Raw genomic sequence first — 21,020 nt, 5'->3', positions numbered from 1 at the left:
TGTTTTTTTTCAATGAGTCTTTGTCATTTGCCTGACGCACACTTTATTTTTAAACAGATGAGGAAGTGTTGAATGAGGAAGAGCTTGACAAGGAGTTGTTGTGGAATCTTCAGCTACTTTCTGAGGTGATTTAGACCACTCATGATTTACTAACTTAACCCCTAAGTTCCTGTATTTACCAACACCTCCTATTTATAATTCTGTACTTCACTATATTTTTCCCTCTTGGATATGTGCACCTCAGGTGACCCGGGTGGATGGTGACAAAGTCCTGCCCTATCGTTCTAATCTGGTCCAGATTTTGCAGTTGACCCTCCACCTCAAGTGTAAGCAGGGCTACACTCTAGCTTGCAACCTGCTGCACCACATCCTCCGCTCCTCAGCACTCATCTACCCCACAGAGTACTGCAGTATGCCAGGAGGCTTCCACCAACCAATCAGTGACTACTTACCCATCAAGGTAGTAATATTGATTGGTTTTACATTTCCGAAGCTTAATCAAATCAGTATTACATTTTCTTCAACTTGTAACCAACAATAGTCTCACTTTGTCCCACATATCTGCCGGGTAAATCTGTGTTTTGAAACTTCATGACTAAACCTGTGATGTTTGCAGCATACTGCTCTTATCATCCCCCCAAACCAGAGAGAGATTGTGTATTAGAAACGATGAAACCCTTGCGGTCACAGACATTTGTCCTTAAACCAGATAAGCCATACAACTCTAAGCAGGCTCTCATTGTGACCTGGTTTGATTAATTGTCCAATCCTGTCTGTGAGACAGCCCGTACTTTGATCCCATTAAGTCGCTTCCTTGGTGGAGGCATGGATAGTAGATCACATTGCTGGATTACTGTCTAGGGTGTGCCGATAGAAGATAAACAAGAGTATATGGCTGGACAGTGTATGGTCAGTCTATGAATTTGTGGTTAAATTGTTACACAAATAGTCAGTGGTCATGTCTGTAATGTTAAATCCAGCGCTACACCAGGTCCGGCGAGGACACTAGGGGACACTCACTCAGTCAGTGACAGACTTTTGCATTTGTAGGGCTGGCCCTCTGTGGTACAGCCAATAATGTCTAACTTCAGTGGAATGTGCAACATGAATGTTTGAGCCAAGGCAAAAAAAGGCGCCATCAACATTTCATTTTCTTTGCGCAACACATTAACACAGACTTGGCACCAAGAGGGGGCTGTATTTTCCCTCCAAGTTTAAGTTTTATGTACCCTATAGAAAAATAGCCAAATTAACAAAAGTACAGAAAGGCTATGCTAAGGCTATTTGCATAGGGCCGCAAGGCAATGACCCCGGTATTGAATGGAGCAGGGGAGAGACATAACTTTTGTAATACAACAAAGAAAAAATGAACAAAAATACAGCTATGTCCTTCTCTTAGTGCTCTTTTCCCTCTTTTTTCATTTTTACCAGTGAGACAAGACGCGCTGTCTCTCCAACTGGCAAATTCATGTGCTTGGATTAAAGTTGCATTGGCAAATATTCACGTTCTATTTGGTATATATTACCGCATATGAACCAGATCTGAAAATCCCCTTTTTTTTCCTGATTAAACATTTATAGTGGATAACTGAGTTGTGCCACAAAAACAAATTGGTTCACTTTTATGAGGTGGTATTAATGCAGCCTGACATTTCTACCTGACTAGTTAATGTATAAAAAGTACAAGCTTTGTTCATTGTCTTTTTCCCATGCAGGACTGGGGTCGGCCTGGGGACCTGTGGAATTTGGATATCCGGTGGCATGTGCCCAGTGTTGAGGAGACCTCCTTTGCTTTTTATTTACTGGACCTGATCCTCCAGCCTGAACTGCAGCGCCTTCAGAGATTTGCACAGGGAGAACAGGACATGAGCAGGTATGGAGGAACAAGTCTGAGCGTTAACCTGTGCTATCGACAGAAATTACATTCTGATTCCTATATATAATACATGTTTTGATTTTGTGTTTTTTCAGAGATGACGTCCTGCAGAGCCTGACCATCATTCAACACTGCCTCCTAGGAGCTGGGAGTCTGATGCCTCCACTGAAAGGAGAGCCCATCCCTGAACTGTGAGCAGTTGCATTCACATACTAAACTCTGTCCTGTCCAAGAAAACCAGAGAAAGAAACTGTTGGTTAACAAATGTTAGTTAAAGTCACCTTTAAGAAAACAGTTGGCACGTGTGCGGGGTTCTTCTGGAGGGAGGGACCAAGAAGTTTGTCGATTTCATATTTGTTAATAAAGTATATTCAGTAGAGGCACCTAAATCCCCTCATGATGGCTCACTTTCCATTAAAATACGGATATGGATCGAAGGCCTACTGGATTTGCACATTTTAATACTGAAAACAAAGAAAAATCACTTATATATTTATAATTGTAAGGACTGTAGGATGGACTTAATATCGGACAGATGTTTTGAGGCACATTTGTATTTCACTAACTTTGTTTTCAGACTCCCATTTTGAATTTTAAATATTTAACTTGGCTTTGAATCTACTTTTTCCCCAGGGTCCATAGTATGGTGAATCTAGATGAGACCACTCTCTACACTGGAGCGCAGTATGGTACGCAAGTCACTTTTTATCACCAGGGCCGCCATAGCCCACGATTTTTAACGTTGTGGTTCTAAAGTTTGAATTATTCTGTGGGTGGCGGCGTGAAAATAGTTCTTCTAAAAATAGATATTATACGGAAATAGCACATTTTACACTGCTAAAAGTATACCAGATTTATGTAGGTTGTAACTGTTAGATAAGCTGTGTATGGTTTGTGGGGGCTACGTATCGACTGACGTCATTGCTGCGCTATGGAAACACAGCGGCACAGCCTGAGTCGTCACAATGCACTTAAGAGATGGCTCTTAAGCTCATTGTCTGATGAGGCGTTACTGGCTCATCAGCGTGAACAAAAGGATACAGACGCTCTTTGAAAATAGTACCCCTAAAGAGCCTGGCGGTCCTAGTGTTAAGAACTGTTGGATGATAAAAGATTCGCTCACAAGGCATTTAAACCACAGGGATTGTTGGAGTATAATCTGACACTGTAATATTATCTCTACCTGCAGATGTGTCCAGAGAGAACTACAGAGATGCCGTCTGTAAAGTGATGAGACAGCTGCTGCGTAAGTGTTCACTTATACTCTCTCTTCGACTTGTGGTCTTATTTTTTTTGTTTTGTTCTACAGCTACATCCCTAACCATGTTGTAGTCACATTCATCTTAACAGGCAAGCTCACAGTATAATGTAGGTCTCCGTCCTGCCATCTGAGTTCCTTTACTTCTTCTTGCAGATTACATCCTGGAGCACTCTGAAGATGACACCAAGTCTCTTTTCTCCATCATCAAGGTAGGCTGGCAGTAACATGATAGCCTGGATACTCTTATTTGTTTGTGTTGAATAATAATGCCAATACAGTACCAGGGTTCAGGCTAGCTTTGCCACCCTTTACAAACATTTGCTGATATATTTGGCCCATGTCTACAAAACCGCTGTATACCGCTGGATCACAAATCCTTTAAACAAAACATACACATCTTTTGGAAAGCAACAGTGGAGCAGTGCATTATTGTATGCTGCATGGGACATTGTGTAGACATAGGTTATCCCTGAATTTATTTGAATCATGTTTTCCATCTGGAATCGTTCAAAGTCTCTTGGCTATTGCCAGCTATCACCCATCACTAATCAATATTTTTGTCTGCGCTACCTTTCAGATCATCAGCGACCTGTTGCACTTCAAAGGTTCTCACAAGCATGAGTTTGACTCCCGCTGGAAGAGCTTCAACCTTGTGAAGAAATCAATGGAAAACAGAGTGAGAAATCTTACATTTTGTTGTACTTCTGTACCACTGTTATCCTGGGAAGAGGTTAAAAACCATGCACTCTCTCCCCAATGCTTACATCAAATACATTAGTGATACTGATATTACATCCTATGTTTAAAACTGACAATTCAAAGTGTATAATGCCTTGCCGTTGTATTTGCAGCTTCACGGCAGAAAGCAGCACATCAGAGCTCTGCTGATAGACAGAGTCATGCTCCAGCATGAGGTATGTCCTTAATAGAGAAATTACTTTATTGGGTATCATTGTATTTTTGTCATTTATAACTTTGAATCTTTGTATCTTATCAGCTGCGAAAGCTGACAGTGGAAGGGTGTCAGTACAGGAGCATTCACCAGGAGCTGATGAGAGATCTGTTGAGGCTTTCCACAAGCACCTACAGTCAAGTGAGTTCAACAGGACACTCCACAGCAGTGCATTATCTACATCTTATTCAAGGCATTTATTAGCTTCCTGTTACACATCATGAATCCAAAATACATTTGACTAGTGTTCTTAATACACATTAAGTAAATGTTACTTTTTATTTCCTTCCAGGTACGCAGCAGAGCTCAAAATGTGTTGTACACTGCACTGGGAACCTACAATTTCTGCTGCAGAGATCTGATCCCCCATGTCCTAGAGTTTCTCAACCCGGAAAACAGCAGTGTCACACAGCAGCAGTTCAAAGTATGACAGTCCTATGTTGCTTTACAACATAGAAACACAAAAGTTTTACACTTTCAAGATTAAAATTTGTAATATCTTCTCAATAACATTAACTCTGTATGTCTCCAGGGTGCCTTGTACTGTCTTCTGGGGAATCACAGCGGAGTGTGCCTGGCCAATTTGCACGACTGGGACTGCATTGCCCTGACATGGCCCGCCGTCGTACGCTCTGGCCTCAGCTCAGCCATGTCTCTGGAGAAGCCCTCCATTGTGCGGCTCTTCGATGACCTCGCAGACAAAATCCATCGGCAGTATGAGACCATCGGCGTTGACTTCTCTGTAAGGAAAAAGCACTAAGAACACTTTCATAGATTCATCATAGAATCAAAGGCAATTGTGATATCTGCCTACCTATGATAGTAGAACCTCAATAATACAGATAACATAGGTTAGGTTAGCTCTGAGTGACATAATCTAAAAAATATGTGGTGAAATTGTATTAATTCCCAAATATTAAGGCATGAAAACATTAAAATATGATTTTGAGCTTCATTGCACACCACGCACACACCAATTACACTGAATTAAAAATAAAAAATTCTGAAGTTATAGCAAAGTTGCAAAAAAAAGCAAGGTCATAAAGAGTGGCGTTTATGGCTCCTCTCAGCTATCTTGTCTTCTCTTAACAAATCTAGTCAAAACCAGTTTCTAACATAGCATATCTCAATAAATTGAGACACCCCACGGCTTTCTAATCTTTATGAATGGACAGTCTGAACCTTCTCTCACGTCAAATGTTTCAAAGCCCCTTTTGAATTATCCAGCAGATGATTTAACAGTGATTCAGCAATTTTACATATACATGTCAGTAATATTCTGAGTAGCATGTTCCTGCAATAGAGGAAGCTGCAGTTTCAGGACCGCAGTCCTAGGAACGCATGTGTAGGACCCTAGTTTTTCGTGAAGCCTACTGTCTTCAGTGTATGCTTGTTTAATACCCATCATTGTTTTACAATTTTAATTAAGTTTACATAATTGTAATAATGACGCGCTTCAACCATTTCACAAGGAATAGTAGGCCTGTCCGGTGCTCACACAATAGGACAATCTTGTAACAGGAGAGACTTCAAAGACCAGGTCCAAAGCACACAAGAGCATACGGATTTAAGGCAATTAGAAGACTAATGTTTCAATGCCAACTGTGTCTTCATCAGAGTCAAACCAACCCCATTTTTCCAGCCTATGCTGAATCAGTTCCCAGCTAGGGGAGGTTATTTAAGAGAATGTGAGTCTCAGATTGGTTTGACTCTGATGAAGACACAGTTGGCGTCGAAATGCTAGTCTTCTAAGTTGATTGCCTTAAATCCGTGTGCTCCAGTGTGCTTTGGACCTGGTCTCTGAAGTCTCTCCTGTTACTATATGTTTTATCTTTTTCCTCCCTTTAGATCCCTGCTGAGTGCTGTGCTGTGGCCAAACAACTGATGATCGCTGGAAACCCTGTTCCCAAAGAGCCTGTTCCTCCAGAGGAAGAAGCAGCAGAGGCTCTGAAGAGGCAGGAGCTCAAAAACTCAGAGTCTGTTGAGTAAGTTCACATCAGGAACAAGACAAAGAATCATCACCACACAAAAGACCTCTTTTTGAATTTGGCTCCCCCTACTTTGAGCCACTATTTTGATATAAAATGGCTCAATTTGGAGTCTCCAGTTCACATTACGGTCTTTAGGCCCTGCAGAATATTAAGACTTAAAATCTTCAAAGTACTGACACATCATCCATCTGTTTAGAGGATGTGCTTACTCTGCATACAACCTTAACAAGATAGGTTTGGCTGCATAAAATACTAATACTGTTCTATTTTTTTTTTTTGTAGGAAATACAAACAGCTCATTGGTGATCTGCTGGACTTCCTCAACAACAGGAACATGTTAGTTAATTTCATATTTACTTCATCAAATCCCATTCATATGTATTTATTAGTCGGTAACACCTGCTTTGTTTAACATTTTCTAGGCCTTGGAAGTTCGAACACATTGCAATCGGCTTCCTGTCATTGCTGCTGAGAGATGACCACCAACTCCCACCACCTGCTGTTACGTTCTTTGTCAAAAGCCTCAACCATGACTCTCTCTATGTCCGCAAGGTGTGTGTGTGTGCACACACACATTATGAGACATGTAGTAGCAGTGCTGTGATTCTACAGCATATGGATGCATTCCAGTCTTTCCTGTGGCCATTTTGTTTGACATGTCTTATTTTCTCCATTAGGTGGCGATCTCAGCCGTGGCAGGGATAATGAAGCAAATAAAGAGGCCGCATAAGAAAATCCCTGTCAGCCCCTCAGAGCTTTGTAAGAATCATCAGGTTTTGTTTGTCAAGTGTTCCTGTGGATGAATATAACAGTTGTTGTGTTTCTTAGGGTGCTTTCACAAGCCGTAGTCCGTTTGGCTGGTCCCAATCACAGGGAAAGTGATTGTTTTCTATTTTTGTCTGGTTTGGTTTCACAGTGCACAAATTAAAGCGGAATCAAATCAAAAAAATTATTTGCTGAGGGGCGTGTACAAAAGAGCATATTTATCTTTTTTTGTCTCGAGAGCTGCCGCTGCTATACAGGGAATCACAGACTTTGATATATTGCTGTTTTTTCATTTTGACTCGGCACTGATCTACTGTGCACACAAATCCTTTCTTCTTCAGTTTATCTTGAGTGATTTCATAAACATCATTATTTTTGTGGACTTTATTTAGCATATTCTGTGTGTTGTCTTCCGCCCAGATGTCGAGCAAACATCGGACTGACTTGGACTTTTTCAGAAGTCCAACTCAGTCCTCTCCCACTCATGTTAACATTTACCTGTGTCCATCTCAACAAATCTCTGGCAGCCTGCGTTTTGGTTTGCTTGGAGACGGTCCTCTCACAAGCGGTCTCGGACTGGTTGTTTGGTCCGCACCAGAGTACGAATAATGCGTTCACAACTGCCCAAACGAACCACACCAGGGGTTGAACCGCACCAGAGTTTGATTAAAACGGACTAAATGTTGGCTCATGAAAGCGCCCTTATTATAGTCTCTAAAACTCATCTCACTCGTCTTTGGTAGGTGGAGGGAAGGAGCTAAGTGGTATTGTAGCAGGGGACCGTCTAGACAACAAGTGGCTCCAGTACAACGCCAGCAGCCTGCCACGCACACAAAAGGACTGGGATGGCTGTGCGTTTGTGGAAAAGACCCACTGGGGATACTACTCCTGGCCAAGGTTCTCATTTTATGTCTTATTTCCTTTACTTGACTGTCTTTTGCTGTCTTGATATATTTATCTGTATTGTTATCCGTCAGACAGCGTCTTTCACCATGTTTTTATTTACCATCGCCTCATTATTTTTCTCTAGAAAACTGATGATGTATGCACCACTGGAGGAGCAGCCCAAACAGAACCTGAGCAGGGAGGAAATGACAGAGGTTTGTGCACAATCATGCATACCCCCTAGGAAAAATATATAACACATTCAATAATGTGAAGTAATTTCAACTGCCTCTAGTAAAATTTTGTTTTCATTCCCTTCCTAACAGCGGGAACAGATCATCTTCGACCACTTCTCAGACCCAGTGTTCATCAACCAGTTCATCGAGTTTCTCTCTCTCGAGGATCGTAAAGGCAAGGACAAGTTCAGCCCTCGCAGGTTCTGTTTGTTCAAGGTGAGATTTCCTGTGATAAGCATTAAATGCAGAAGGTAACTAAAATCAGTTAATAAAGAAATTAATTTGTTCCCTTCTCCTGCTCTGTCCAGGGATTGTTTCGCAATTTCAGTGACGTCTTTCTCCCCCTGCTGCGGCCACACATGGAGCGCCTGGTGGCCGACTCCCATGAGAGCAAACAGCGTTGTGTCGCGGAGATCATCTCTGGACTGATCAGAGGTTCCAAGCACTGGAGCTACTCAAGGGTACGGAATTTAAACTCTCACTTAGTAAGGTGGTTAGATGTTCCACATTGGAAAAGTCATTGAATTCATATTATATTAATAAAAACACTACGTATAATTTCATCATGTCCTGGCTTCTGATGGTGTTTTTTCAAATTTTGAGTGTCCTTTCAGACCATATATCTTCGAATAAACACAGTACATACACTTGTGCTCTTTTGCAGGTCGAGAACCTTTGGGAGGTCTTGTGTCCACTGCTCCGTACTGCCCTGTCCAACATCACAATAGAAACATATGCAGACTGGGGCACCTGCATTGCCACAGCCTGTGTAAGACTTTGCTCCTTTTATACCAATCATGACTTTATCCTTCCATTTGTTAAACTTGTGTCACTCATCCTTCTCTCCTTACGACTCTGTTGTTTCTGTCTCGTACAGGAGAGCAGAGACCCGCGCAAGCTCTACTGGCTGTTTGAGATGCTAATGGAGTCTCCAGTCAACGGAGAGGGGGGCTCCTTTGTCGATGCCTGGTGAGTAGAAAGGTTGCTGCCTGAAGCAGATGTCGATGTGACTGACAAACTGTGATGATTGCGCTTCTTTTTGCTTTCCAGTCGTCTCTATGTGCTGCAGGGAGGCCTCGCTCAGCAGGAGTGGCGCGTTCCAGAGCTCCTCCACAGGTTGCTACAATACCTGGAGCCCAAACTCACACAGGTGTACAAGAATGTACGGGAACGCATTGGCAGGTGAGGTCCTTTTTACTCCCCCTAGTGAACATGAATGAACCATTACTGCATTATTTTTTTAAATGCTTTCTGTGTTTTTGTGTCTCATCTAATCCTCACTGATTTGGTATCCTTTCAGTGTGCTCACGTACATCTTCATGATCGATGTCAACTTGCCGTACACTCAGCCAACCACCTCCCCGCGCATCTCGGACTTCACAGAGCGAATTCTGGTGCAGCTGAAGCCTCTAACCGAGGGCGACGAGGAGATCCAGAACCACGTGATTGAGGAGAATGAGGTGGGAGAGCAGGATGAGAGGACGCAAGCCATCAAGCTGCTCAAAACAGGTGGGTCAAGGATCTATCCCCATTACTCTGAATGATATCACAATAAATACTGGTTATTATAGGAATGGTTGAAACAATCAACAGCAGAGATTATTCTTTAAACATAAAAATTCCCGTCTTCAAATATCTGCAGTGCTGAAGTGGCTGATCGCAAGTGCTGGTCGCTCCTTCTCCACTGCCGTCCCAGAGCATCTACGGTTGCTTCCCCTGCTCTTCAAGGTGAAACAATCAATCATTAATTCATATCTTTGATCCGCTAGCTTCACCACTACCGACTTTAAATCTTAATGTCATCATATCAATCATACCATACAGGGACCTGAAATGACGCCTGCCTCCCCGTTAACCTATCTCTGTCCTCTGTTCCAGATTGCTCCGGTTGAGAATGACGACAGTTACGATGAACTGAAGAGGGATGCAAAGACCTGTCTGTCTCTGATGTCTCAGGGACTCCTTTACACAGAACAGATCCCCATGGTCCTCAGCGCCCTGCAGGAGGTGAGTCATCTGGCAGCTGTGGCTGTTATTCCACTTTTCACCTGCATCACACATGATTGGGCTTTTTACAGACCCTCACATCTTCTAACCTGTAAGGTTAATAAGCAAAAAAGATGAAAGGTTCAAAGGGAATGACAGCTGAATGAGGTTTTTGAGTCTGCCCTGCTGAACATTCGTTCTTAAATGAATCTGTTACATATTTTGTCAGTACAGCAGTGTGTAGCTCCCAGCTGGAGAATAAAACCTGAAAAAATGTAACTGTGCCAGTATTCTGGAGAATTCCCTGGCGATTTTCAGATGCGCCACATGAAAATAAAGAGAAATAACCGACATAATATGTAAAGTCTATTAGAAACTGAACAATTCCAAGCTGTGAACTGGTATGACACACATGCAGAGATCGACTTGTTCATGCGCACAAATTCTGATTTAACCGTTGTAACTCGTTTTGTATTGTATACATTTTCAAAATGAATGGTGTTCCCTGAAAGAGGAGCTCCATTACGGAAAAAAGCAAAATAGAGGACTCATCCAGGGCGTGATCCGTTCCTATAGTGAAACAAAATGCTCAGAGGATATTGATGTGGGATGGCTTTATTGTTGTGTGTTGCAGATTGCTGGCAGCAGCTCCTGGCACGCTCGTTACACGGTGCTCACATACCTCCAGATCATGGTTTTTTACAACCTGTTCACCTTCATGAATGACCAGAAATCAGTGGATGACGTCCGGGCACTGGTGGTACAACTGCTGGAGGATGAGCAGCTTGAGGTAAAAACAACCTTTTCATTCATTTGTTTAACAATAAATCTTAAATAAAGTCTGGCTTAACCATCACTTGGAGATGGTTGGAAGATGAACAAACATAAAGGCAGTCTGACTATATAATGATCGTCAAGTTATTGGCTAATACATACTTGTTTATGCTAGCAGTAGGGATGCACCGATGCCGGACATCGGGCCGATACTGTCTGAAATAGCTGGATCGGTTATCAGTGACAATGGGACCAATCTATTCAATTCAATTTTATATGTATTAGGGCTGTCTCGATATCAGATTTTCACTACACGATAATCGTGGCCAAAAGAATTCACAATAACGATATGAATTAATTCTATCAAATTAATCTTTAACTTTGTTTATTGTGTGTTTTGTCTCTCTTTTAGCAAATTAATTACACTCAAAAAACTAATGTAGGGAGGTGGAAAGAGTATGTAACCATAACTGTACAATAATGTGATTCAAGAGGTGATTATTCACACAATATTATCATATGTGTATTATTTACATGATATTAATATTTAATTCTTAAATATCATGGTTATCGTCAATACCGGTATATCGCGACACCCCTAATATGTACAGTATATACTATACATTATATTCAGGAATTTTAATTCCTGCTTAAGTTTTGACCAATTCGTTGCTGCATTAAAAAGGTTTACATTTTAATTGTAATTCCTGTCAATTTTGAAGTTGCTGGCGTACGATTTATTATTTTAATAATAAATGACAATGCAATAAATATATATCTCTGTATTTATTTGTTACATTTTGTTTTACAAAATTAGGAAAGCAATGTTTAAGTCAAGTCTGATGTTGCCTTACACATAAAAGAATGATCCCAGTCACTTCCACACAGTGAGGCATACAGCTTCTTAATTAAACACTGGCATCAGATCGGTACTCGGTATCGGCTGATACCCAAAATCCAGGTCTCGGTATCGGGACTGAAAAAGTCGGATCGGTGCATCTATAGCCAGCAGGCAGCCTTACTGTCTTTCAGCTTCACTGTAGTGATTCAGCACTCTCCTCCTGGCTCTCCACTCCCCCCCTCTCCTCCAGTCCTCTAGCTGTTGCTATGGAAACCACAGGCTGCAGTAATCTGTTGCTATGGAGATAACGTTCAGATTGAAGGAGGATGAGAGGGAGAGGGATGGAGTAGAGACAAAGGAGAAGTGGGGGATGGATGGAAGTAGCCATTTTTATTTGGCCTCTTAAACTAACCTAAGCCTGATTTTATAGGCCTCAGCGATGTGATGCTTTCATTGCTCTCATTTCTTCAGGATCGCCTTTATTAGACAAATACATATGTTCACAGAATTTGAACTAGCTGACACTGGTGCCAAGACACATTTTATTAAAACATTGTAACCTTAAAAGTGCACCTTAGAGGAAAGCTGTCATCTATTTGCCCCAGTAGTCCTACTTAATCTAAAAAGCCTTTCCTCTGGAGAACGCTGCTCAAAGATCTGCATGATACCCATTTAAAAGTTTACCTCTCCTGCTGAGAGTTCCACTGAGAAAAGAGACATCAAATGTGCAAAAGACCATTTTAGCTCACATTATAGAGAAGCTTCCCCACACACACACATCCACCCCCAGTCCCCAGCTGGCTGCTATTTCCATCCAGCTGGCCAGTGTACACACTAGTGGAACACCCTGCCTAATGACATTGGTATGTCTTATACAGTGCAGCAAGAGGTTGTCAGTAAGGTGATGGGGCTTGTGTGTTCGTATGGGCAGTAAAAAAAATACCAGACAGAGATGCTACTGCAGTTAGATTACGCCATGATGGCCAGAATATAGGATGAACTTTTAGGACACCTGTGACTGTATGATTCATGGAAAATCCAAGCCCCTCCATCTTTGGGTGACTCAGGTATTATTGTATATATTAGCCGTAACGCTAATTTTGTATTGTTCAATGAGGGGCACTTTACATTCTAAAGTTTATGGAATTACAATATAGTATAAAATATCTTTCAAGTATCCAAGTAACAGATGATGTAAACAATGTCCGCTTTAGCTTGTCAATTGCTTCCTTGTTCCTTTCAGGACATTATTACGTTAATTACTGCCAGCAAGTCCCAGAATAATCAGCTATTTAATCCATACATTATAATGTGTGTTGTAATTAATACTGCACTATAGTGACACAATACACTTTGAACTTACACTTTCCCATCTCCTCTTTCTGCCCAGTGGGCAACTCTGGGTCTGAAAAGTGAAGCCAAAGAGGAAGTGCCTTAAAGTTGCATTCTTTCTAATAGCCAGCAGGGGGCGACTCCTCTGGATGGAAAAATAAGTCTGATTGTATAGAAGTCTATGAGAAAATGACCCTACTTCTCACTTAGTTTATTACATAAGTAAACATTGTAAAAAAACGGCAGTCCACAAACCAGTGGGTGACGTCACGGTAACTACGTCCACCTCTTATACACAGTCTATGTTTCTGTCTTTGTTTTTCTAGGTAAGAGAAATGGCCGCCACCACACTCAGCGGCTTCCTTCAGTGCAATTTCCTGTCCATGGACGCCCCCATGCAGGCACATTTCGAGGCTCTCTGCAAGACTCGCTTGCCTAAGAAGAGGAAGAGGGAGCTCGGCTCTATAGTGGACACTATACCCTCTGCTGGTAAGGAATTGTCTTGGTAGAATATGTGATGATACACTCAATATTCTCATTTTAATGTAATCCCTCCTGTTGTTTTTTGTAGACCTTATGCGGCGCCATGCAGGTGTTCTCGGGTTGAGTGCTTGTATTCTCTCCAGCCCGTATGATGTGCCCACCTGGATGCCCCAGCTGTTAATGGACCTGAGTGCTCACCTGAATGACACACAACCCATTGAAGTATGTGTACTTATCACTTTATACTGTTGCAGTGGAATTATTTTTCAACCTCTTTTTTTATCCCCAATTGTCTAGCTCTTGCTGTCAACAAAACCTGTGCAATGTCAATTATTTACAGTTAGAATATATATATATATTTATATTCACTGAATAAAAAATGGAAAAAATAGCCATCATTTTTGTGTTTGTGGTTTTCCAGATGACTGTGAAGAAAACTCTGTCAAACTTCCGACGGACTCACCACGACAACTGGCAGCAACATAAGCAGCAGTTCACAGATGACCAGCTGCTGGTCCTGACTGACTTGCTGGTCTCCCCCTGTTACTATGCCTAAAACCTGGTAAAGCATTTTAACACCACACTGTTCGTGAAACACAAATATTACGCATCCAAAAGACACAACTTGATTATTATTCATTACTAAATACGGCCTTTTTACAGTCAAACAAGTAAGGGATAATGTACAGCGAGCCGGTCATTGTTGTGAAAGAACCCCCGACAGGGCGATGCTGCGACACGGAGGGCTCTCTCATCGCCCTGAAGGGGATTCTTTCACAACAATGACCGGCTCGCTGTACATTATCCCGCTTATTACACGGCTACTTACTGAAGAAATCAATATTTTGACACAAAAAAAGGTCCGCCAGAGTCCGACATCAGAACTGCGCCCATAGCAACAGTCTGTTAGTATTCAACACAGCCGTGTAATAATCATGTTTGTTTTTTGATTCAGTTGTATCAGTTTGGGACGACTCCAGACGGTACAGATAAACCAGCCTGCATTGGGGAGGATGCTCCAGCTCTCGTCCGATGAAAGACACCCTGGAAGAAGAGTGACACACAAAGCAACCGAGTTGTGGCACACACAGAAGGATTGAAAAGTTGTGTACTCATGTATTTAGCTCATTTACATTTCTACTATACTTAATATTTAAGGATCAATCATAGCAGGGATGAATGACCTGCAGTTTGTAACATTACTGTACAGATTTTATTTCTTCCTTTTTTTGGGTTTGTTTGTGTGCATGTGCACGGGTGTATGCGTGTGCGCGTTTTATGGGATGCTTGAAGACATCAGCCACTGTCCCACACATTTCTCAGGATTCTGTCCCAAGTATCAACTCTGAGCCAACACAATGTCCAGTGTAGGACATTCTCTTTGCTATCTCCCAATAGCGAAGTGTTTGTTACAAGCCACAGAGAACTGACTATTGAGCAATGGTCTCTTTAGATTAGACTTAAACCTGCAACACACAATGTTTGTGTGGCTGTTTGATCTATATATGATTATATGCATCGTGCATGTGTAAATCATGGTATAGCAAATATGCACAAACATATTTATTTATTTATTTTTTGAAGTGCTAAGTTTAATTTTTTTTTTTGCCATAGAAGGTATTGTCGAGATAAAGTAGATGGCTGAGCTTTTAGCATTGGAGCCTGTTGTCGTCTACTCTTGCAAAAGAAAGGGAGAGGGCAAGCTCCCCACTGCTGTGCTGTGTGATGCGTTTGCTGTGAGAACCGTTTGATTACCATTTCGTGTGTCTCGAAAATAACCAAACCGCCTGTCCATAATCGTGACTTCTCTCGTATCCCCGGTATTATTTACCTTTTTCTAAAACCCACTAAGATTTTGGTTCGCTTTCCCCTGATGACTTGAAATCAGTCCAAGCATTGACACATTTAGTACCTCACTTATGTATAGTGTAGTGCCAAAACTGCAGTGATTTATTTTTTTTTTTTTTTAGATGTACTGTTTGCTTATTGAATGAGATGTCAATAAATCGTTTGTAACAAAAACTGCATTTAATTTTTTTTTCTTTTAATTGAAATTGTCTCAATATTTTTTATATGTGCATAGAGCAGGGGTCCTCAAACGTCTTTGAGCCAGGAACCCCACTACAGGGGAGAACATTTTCCAAAGACCCCCTCTTAATCGTAACACTGATTTAGCTTACTACCATTTGTACTCTTGGATGCCGTTGGAACAATTTGTATTCTAAAACTTTTCAACCTAAATACTTAAGACATGCTCAACACATTTTGAAAACATTTTAATTTGAATCATGTTAGGATAAGAAGAGAGGAACCTTTATGAGTCCCACAGTGGGGAAATTTGCAATGATATTGAATGTTAATACCACTTCTATACCTTTTAAACAGAGGGTGATTTTATTCAAATTGCATTTTGGCTCAACTTGACAGCATTTAGCCAACATTTCAAGTAACTGATCTTAAAAGCTTTCAGAAAATGAACAGTAGCAAGGCTGGCATAGTCCTAATAAATCCAGATATTTATAATTACCAGTCTAAAGCTGACTTTCAGTAAGTGCGTCAACTTAAAAATAATGAACTTATTGCTGTGTGTCACAATCATATCAGAGTTTCTGTTGGCCCAAAGCTAACGTGGGTGAGAGTAATGGACACAGCATGCCTGTTTTATTGGCACAAATGGTCCATCATATTTTCTCCATTTCTACCCACTGCTGCTTTAATAGCAAATTATTTTGCGGACTCCCTGACAGAGTGCCATGGACCCCTGAGAGTACCCAGACCCCCACCTTGACAAACACTGACTTAGGGCAACTCCAAATTCATCATTTTTTTCCAGATGTTTTTAATGATTAGCATAAAAACATATCTCCATGACACATGTTGATTACTGCCCCTGCTTTAAAGGTCCCATATTATAAATCCCATATATAAAAACTTGAGATTTTCATGTTTTTTTATTATAAAACAGGCTTAAGTCCTATATAAATACTGTGAAAGTATCGAAACACTCAATCCACAGGGAAATACACACAGCTTGTATTCAGAAACTCTGCATTTGAAACAAGCTGTCAGGATTTCTGCCCATTCGTGATGTCACGAATATACAATATTTAGACCCATGACACAATTTTAAACGTAAACATTCTAAATGTGTCCCAGTTTATTTCCTGGTTGCAGTTTATGTGAATGTCATCAGCTGACAGGAAGTACACATGGACCCAAGCTGTTGTCTAGCAATGCAATTCTGTTGCAAATCCTTCAAAATAGATAGATAGACAGATAGATAGATAGATAGTAACTTCATTGATCCCAAGGGAAATTCAAGTTTCCAGTATCACAGTTCCATAGTGCAAAACATGTTAGTAAAAAGGCAGGAAAAAAGTTAGTAGTGCAAAGTACAAAAAAATATACCAAATATAAAAATACAAGGAGATGAAGCAAACTGTTAAAACTGAATATAGTGCAGGGTAACAGCTGTGATACACGACTATTAAAAAAGTGAGTATAGTGCATTATTATCTGTGCTAAAACGGAGCGTTTCAGACAGAGGGTAAATACAGGCATATTCAGGCAGTTAGTATGAGGAAAACAAAGTTGTTTTTTTAACATTAGAGCATGTAAACATGTTCTAGTAGAAACACAAAATACAAGTATGAACCTGAAAATGAGCACAATATTGGACCTTTAATTCAGTCATATACAGTCTCTATGAATTCAATTCAACTGAAGAAACATTCACAGAGAATCATCAGTGATGCGCGTGTCGCCTAGCAACGACGTTGTTAAGCTGCTGTTTCTCAAGGACGGCAGTGAAAAAAAGGAGGGGGAAAAATTAAAAAAAATATAAATTTGTTTAATTTTTTTACCAATGTGTAATAATAATAATCTCATATGATAAAAAAAAAAAAAAAAATTGTAATTTACCCAATCCTTTTTTTAATACTATATGGACCACCATTTGTGTTGCCATGGTGAAACCCCCGGATGCTGCGGGGATAGCGTCAGAATATGGTGTAAACGGTCTCTTTCACATCTTGTGACTTTATGGGGAAATAATAACGCCATTTCTCACCGTTAGATTCTTATAAACACGGAGAAGCGGGGTGAGTTTTTAACATTACAGATGTGACTACTCGAATGCAGTGGTTATATGCTCATCATGCCCAGATACGTAGGCAGTGACTTCATACTCATTTTTCAGTGCACGTCCAGCGGCCGTCGCTCCTGAATGGATCCACCGACAAGAAAACCAACATGCTATCATCTATTTGTGCTGTAGACGCTTTAAAAACAATATAATACAGACGCATAAGGCTATTTGATGGCAGTGTTTGCTCTGTTTTGGATGATTTTGTCGTATTCTTCTTAAAAACCGCGGTGCGTTCACTTACTATGCTTTAAAATCAAGATGGGCTGTATCAAATGATGATGAGGAGGATGATGGTGATGGTGATGATGATGATGGACGCACGATCGATTACAGATGGTAGGTTATATTTATCATTTTATAGATTATCCAAGTCATTTAAATGTAGATACAAAGGAAAAATAGGATAGGAAAACAGTGATGTGCACATATTTCCTCTCTCTCTCTCTCTCTCTCTCTCTCTCTCTCTCTCTCTCTGTGTGTGTGTGTGTGTGTGTGTGTGTGAGGTATAATTGGCCAAATGCAGTGGTGCATAGTTATAGCATACTGTAGCTTGTGTCTAACATGTAGGCCTATAGTGCATCATTATTAAAAATGTGTCTATTTACACTCATCTATACATTATTGTTCCTTTTCATCGACTATAAATGTATTAAATGTGATCTACTGCACAATATAATAGTTAATATGTGACTTTGTATCCTTTGTAGCACTCTACCAAGGTGGCAGCAATGGCGCGAGCAGCAGCAGACACTGTGATCATCATGCACTCCGTCCATATAGAGGAATAATGCTGAAATTGATGACTGTGGGATCCTTATAAATTGTTAATAATACAATGAACACCACTGTTGTTACGCCATCAGACCTGGTGGATGTGCCGAGACAGCAGAGCTTCAATGGCACCATGGGCACGCAGACCCCCTCGGGGTGGGCCGTGATCCACACCGCCACCTTGACCTTTTGCTCCCTCCTCCTTGTCTTCATCTTCTGCCTGGGCTCGTACGGCAACCTCGTGGTGTTCCTGTCCTTCTTTGACCCCGTGTTTCGCAAGTTCCGCACCAACTTTGACTTCATGATCCTCAACCTGTCCTTCTGCGACTTGTTCATCTGCTGCGTGACCGCTCCCATGTTCGCGCTGGTGCTCTTCCTGGACGCGGGCGGAGGCGACGGCGTGTCAAAAAGCTTCTGCTTCGCCTTCCACTTGACCAGCTCGGGCTTCATCATCATGTCCCTGGAGACGGTGGCCGTCATCGCTTTGCACAGGCTGCGCATGGTTTTGGGGCAGCAGCCCAACCGTACCGCGTCCTTCCCGTGCACGCTGGCCCTCACCGCCCTGCTGTGGACGTCCAGCTTCACCATGGCCGCCCTGCTCACCATGCGAGCGTACCCGCGTAGAGATGGACCCTGCTTGCCCCACTTTGGCCTGGGAGGCGGACAGGCCAGGGTCGTGTTGTACGTCTACCTGGCAGACTTTGCCTTTTGCGTAGCCGTGGTGTCGGTGTCCTATCTGATGATCGCTCAGACGCTGAGGAAGAACGCACAAGTGAGGAAATGTCCCGTCATCACTGTAGACGCCACGTGCCCTCCGCCCCCACCGCCTCTCATCGCAGCAGGCTTCGAGAGCATGCAGTGTGCCGTTCAAGGCCCCTCTCTGTACCGCAACCAGACTTACAACAAGCTGCAGAACGTTCAGACGCACTCTTACGTCAACAAGACCAGCCAGCCTCTGGTACCAGGGGCCGCCCAAGGAGCCACCTGCTGTCAGTTGGTGTCCACGGTCAACTTGGCCACGGCCAAAGACTCCAAGGCGGTCGTCACCTGCGTGGTCATAGTGTTCTCCGTGCTGCTCTGCTGCTTGCCGATGGGAGTTTCGCTGGCACAGGATGTTTTGACGCCAGAAAGCAACTTTGCACATTACCAGTTTGAACTGTGCGGCTTTGTGCTTATTTTTCTCAAGTCGGGCATCAACCCCTTTGTGTACTCGCGCAACAGCGCAGGCCTCCGCCGCCGCGTGCTGTGCTGTATGCAGTGGGCGGCGCTGGGCTTTCTCTGTTGCAAGCAAAAGACTCGTTTGCATGCGATGGGGAAGGGCAGCCTGGAAGTCAATCGCAATAAATCCTCCCATCATGAGACCAACTCGGCCTATGTACTGTCACCCAAGCCACAGAGGAGGCTGGTAGACCAGGCTTGCGGGCCTAGTCACTCCAGGGACTGTGCCGGTAGTCCGAGGGTAACAGGTGCGCGCAAACCTCGCCCACCGAGCACCTCTACACCCATCAACACCCGCATTGAGCCCTACTACAGTATATACAACAGCAGTCCCTCTGCAGGGCCCAGCTCGCCCACCAGCCTGCAGCCTGTCAGCTCTCAGACATTTGCCTTTGCCAAGTCTTACGTAGCCATGCACTACCACACTCACCAAGACGCACTACAAGACTTTGAAAGCACCTCAGTGCACCAGATTCCCATTCCCTCAGTCTAATCAAAGAGCTGCTATAAACAGAAAGGTTTGGGACAATCTCACCATGGCTTTAAAATCAAATGTGAATTAAAAAGAGGAACATGAAAACAGCCCATTTTATGTATTTGGAATCTGCATTAACCCTTTGTTCTCTTCTTCAGTGGAAATACATGTTAAGTTTTCTTGAATGAAAAAATTGAAGTATTATAAGCCTTGCTATGACTAACTAAAAACAAGCAATAGATTTGTAATGAAAGTGTCCGTTCCAAAAAGTTATTTACTGTTATTGAATTGGCTTATTTTCTTTTCTTTTACAGATTACTTAATTTTCACATAAATCTGCCCCCTGTGTTGTGCACGCATGTGCCGTTATAACCCAATACTCTGTAGGTTTTTCATTGCAGCCAAAGACTGCAGTTTGTTAGATCACGGCTGTTTCCTCTCTGGCTGAAGTTGCTGAGTGCTGATATAAGCTGCTGTAGTGTCGGGCTGCTATGAAACCCTGCACAGGCCCACACATGGCTGTTTTGATGGCATGTGGTTGCACTTTGATGAACTATTGCTTCTTTAAAGAGAAATGTATTTGTGAAACTCATACACTTTTCAACACAATAAATGTTTGGCAAGTGCAGTGGATCTCGGCTTTCACTTTTTTAAATATAGACCTGAAACGATGAATCGATTGGTTGATCGACAGAAAATGAATCAGCAGCTATTTTGATAATTGATTGATCGTTTTCAAATCAAACTTTTGCTGGTGGCTTTTAAAATGTGAGAATTTGATGCTTTTTTTTGTTGTATATGATAGTTCACTTAATATCTTTGGGTTTTACTGTTGGTCAAACAAAAGACATTTGAAGACGCCACCCTTGGGCTCTTGTAAAATATAATAGGCATTTTTCACTATTTTCTGATATTTTTAGACATGAATAAAGAAAATAATGGTAGATTAATCTAGTGGTTCCCAAACTTTTTCATGTCAAGTCACTTTTTGCTGTTGGATTTTTTTTTTTTTAAATGATTGTTTTTT

At 41.9% G+C, this 21,020-nt stretch overlaps 2 protein-coding genes across 3 annotated transcripts in view; both read left to right on the top strand.

Annotated features, from left to right (window-relative positions):
* The window catches only part of psme4a (proteasome activator subunit 4a), a 33,490-nt gene extending 18,086 nt beyond the window's left edge, over nt 1-15,404 (top strand). For both annotated transcript variants that reach the window (XM_037781845.1, XM_037781844.1), the window contains 31 exons: nt 58-125; nt 245-460; nt 1,716-1,873; nt 1,972-2,067; nt 2,510-2,565; nt 3,066-3,122; nt 3,291-3,346; nt 3,715-3,813; nt 3,989-4,051; nt 4,135-4,230; nt 4,382-4,513; nt 4,622-4,831; nt 5,938-6,074; nt 6,363-6,416; nt 6,503-6,632; nt 6,758-6,839; nt 7,589-7,742; nt 7,876-7,945; nt 8,057-8,182; nt 8,275-8,427; nt 8,631-8,735; nt 8,844-8,935; nt 9,017-9,148; nt 9,267-9,475; nt 9,609-9,694; nt 9,845-9,973; nt 10,587-10,742; nt 13,226-13,388; nt 13,471-13,604; nt 13,804-13,944; nt 14,338-15,404. In XM_037781845.1, coding sequence (XP_037637773.1) covers nt 58-125; nt 245-460; nt 1,716-1,873; nt 1,972-2,067; nt 2,510-2,565; nt 3,066-3,122; nt 3,291-3,346; nt 3,715-3,813; nt 3,989-4,051; nt 4,135-4,230; nt 4,382-4,513; nt 4,622-4,831; nt 5,938-6,074; nt 6,363-6,416; nt 6,503-6,632; nt 6,758-6,839; nt 7,589-7,742; nt 7,876-7,945; nt 8,057-8,182; nt 8,275-8,427; nt 8,631-8,735; nt 8,844-8,935; nt 9,017-9,148; nt 9,267-9,475; nt 9,609-9,694; nt 9,845-9,973; nt 10,587-10,742; nt 13,226-13,388; nt 13,471-13,604; nt 13,804-13,938 — 3,554 coding nt within the window. In that variant the 3' untranslated portion in view covers nt 13,939-13,944; nt 14,338-15,404. The remainder of the gene's footprint in view (nt 1-57; nt 126-244; nt 461-1,715; nt 1,874-1,971; nt 2,068-2,509; nt 2,566-3,065; nt 3,123-3,290; nt 3,347-3,714; nt 3,814-3,988; nt 4,052-4,134; nt 4,231-4,381; nt 4,514-4,621; nt 4,832-5,937; nt 6,075-6,362; nt 6,417-6,502; nt 6,633-6,757; nt 6,840-7,588; nt 7,743-7,875; nt 7,946-8,056; nt 8,183-8,274; nt 8,428-8,630; nt 8,736-8,843; nt 8,936-9,016; nt 9,149-9,266; nt 9,476-9,608; nt 9,695-9,844; nt 9,974-10,586; nt 10,743-13,225; nt 13,389-13,470; nt 13,605-13,803; nt 13,945-14,337) is intronic.
* A 1,948-nt stretch (nt 15,405-17,352) lies between these two features.
* gpr75 (G protein-coupled receptor 75) lies at nt 17,353-20,621 on the top strand. The gene is made up of 3 exons (XM_037783138.1): nt 17,353-17,482; nt 17,581-17,865; nt 18,237-20,621. Exon 3 carries the CDS (start codon nt 18,365-18,367, stop codon nt 20,009-20,011), a length of 1,647 nt encoding a protein of 548 aa, XP_037639066.1. The 5' UTR covers nt 17,353-17,482; nt 17,581-17,865; nt 18,237-18,364; the 3' UTR covers nt 20,012-20,621.
* Nucleotides 20,622-21,020: the final 399 nt, after the last annotated feature.

The sequence above is a fragment of the Sebastes umbrosus genome, chromosome 10 (assembly GCF_015220745.1).
Source record: "Sebastes umbrosus isolate fSebUmb1 chromosome 10, fSebUmb1.pri, whole genome shotgun sequence".
NCBI lineage: Eukaryota > Metazoa > Chordata > Actinopteri > Perciformes > Sebastidae > Sebastes > Sebastes umbrosus.
The sequence above is the reverse complement of the archived record's forward strand: the minus strand, read 5'-3'. Positions and strand labels throughout refer to the sequence as shown.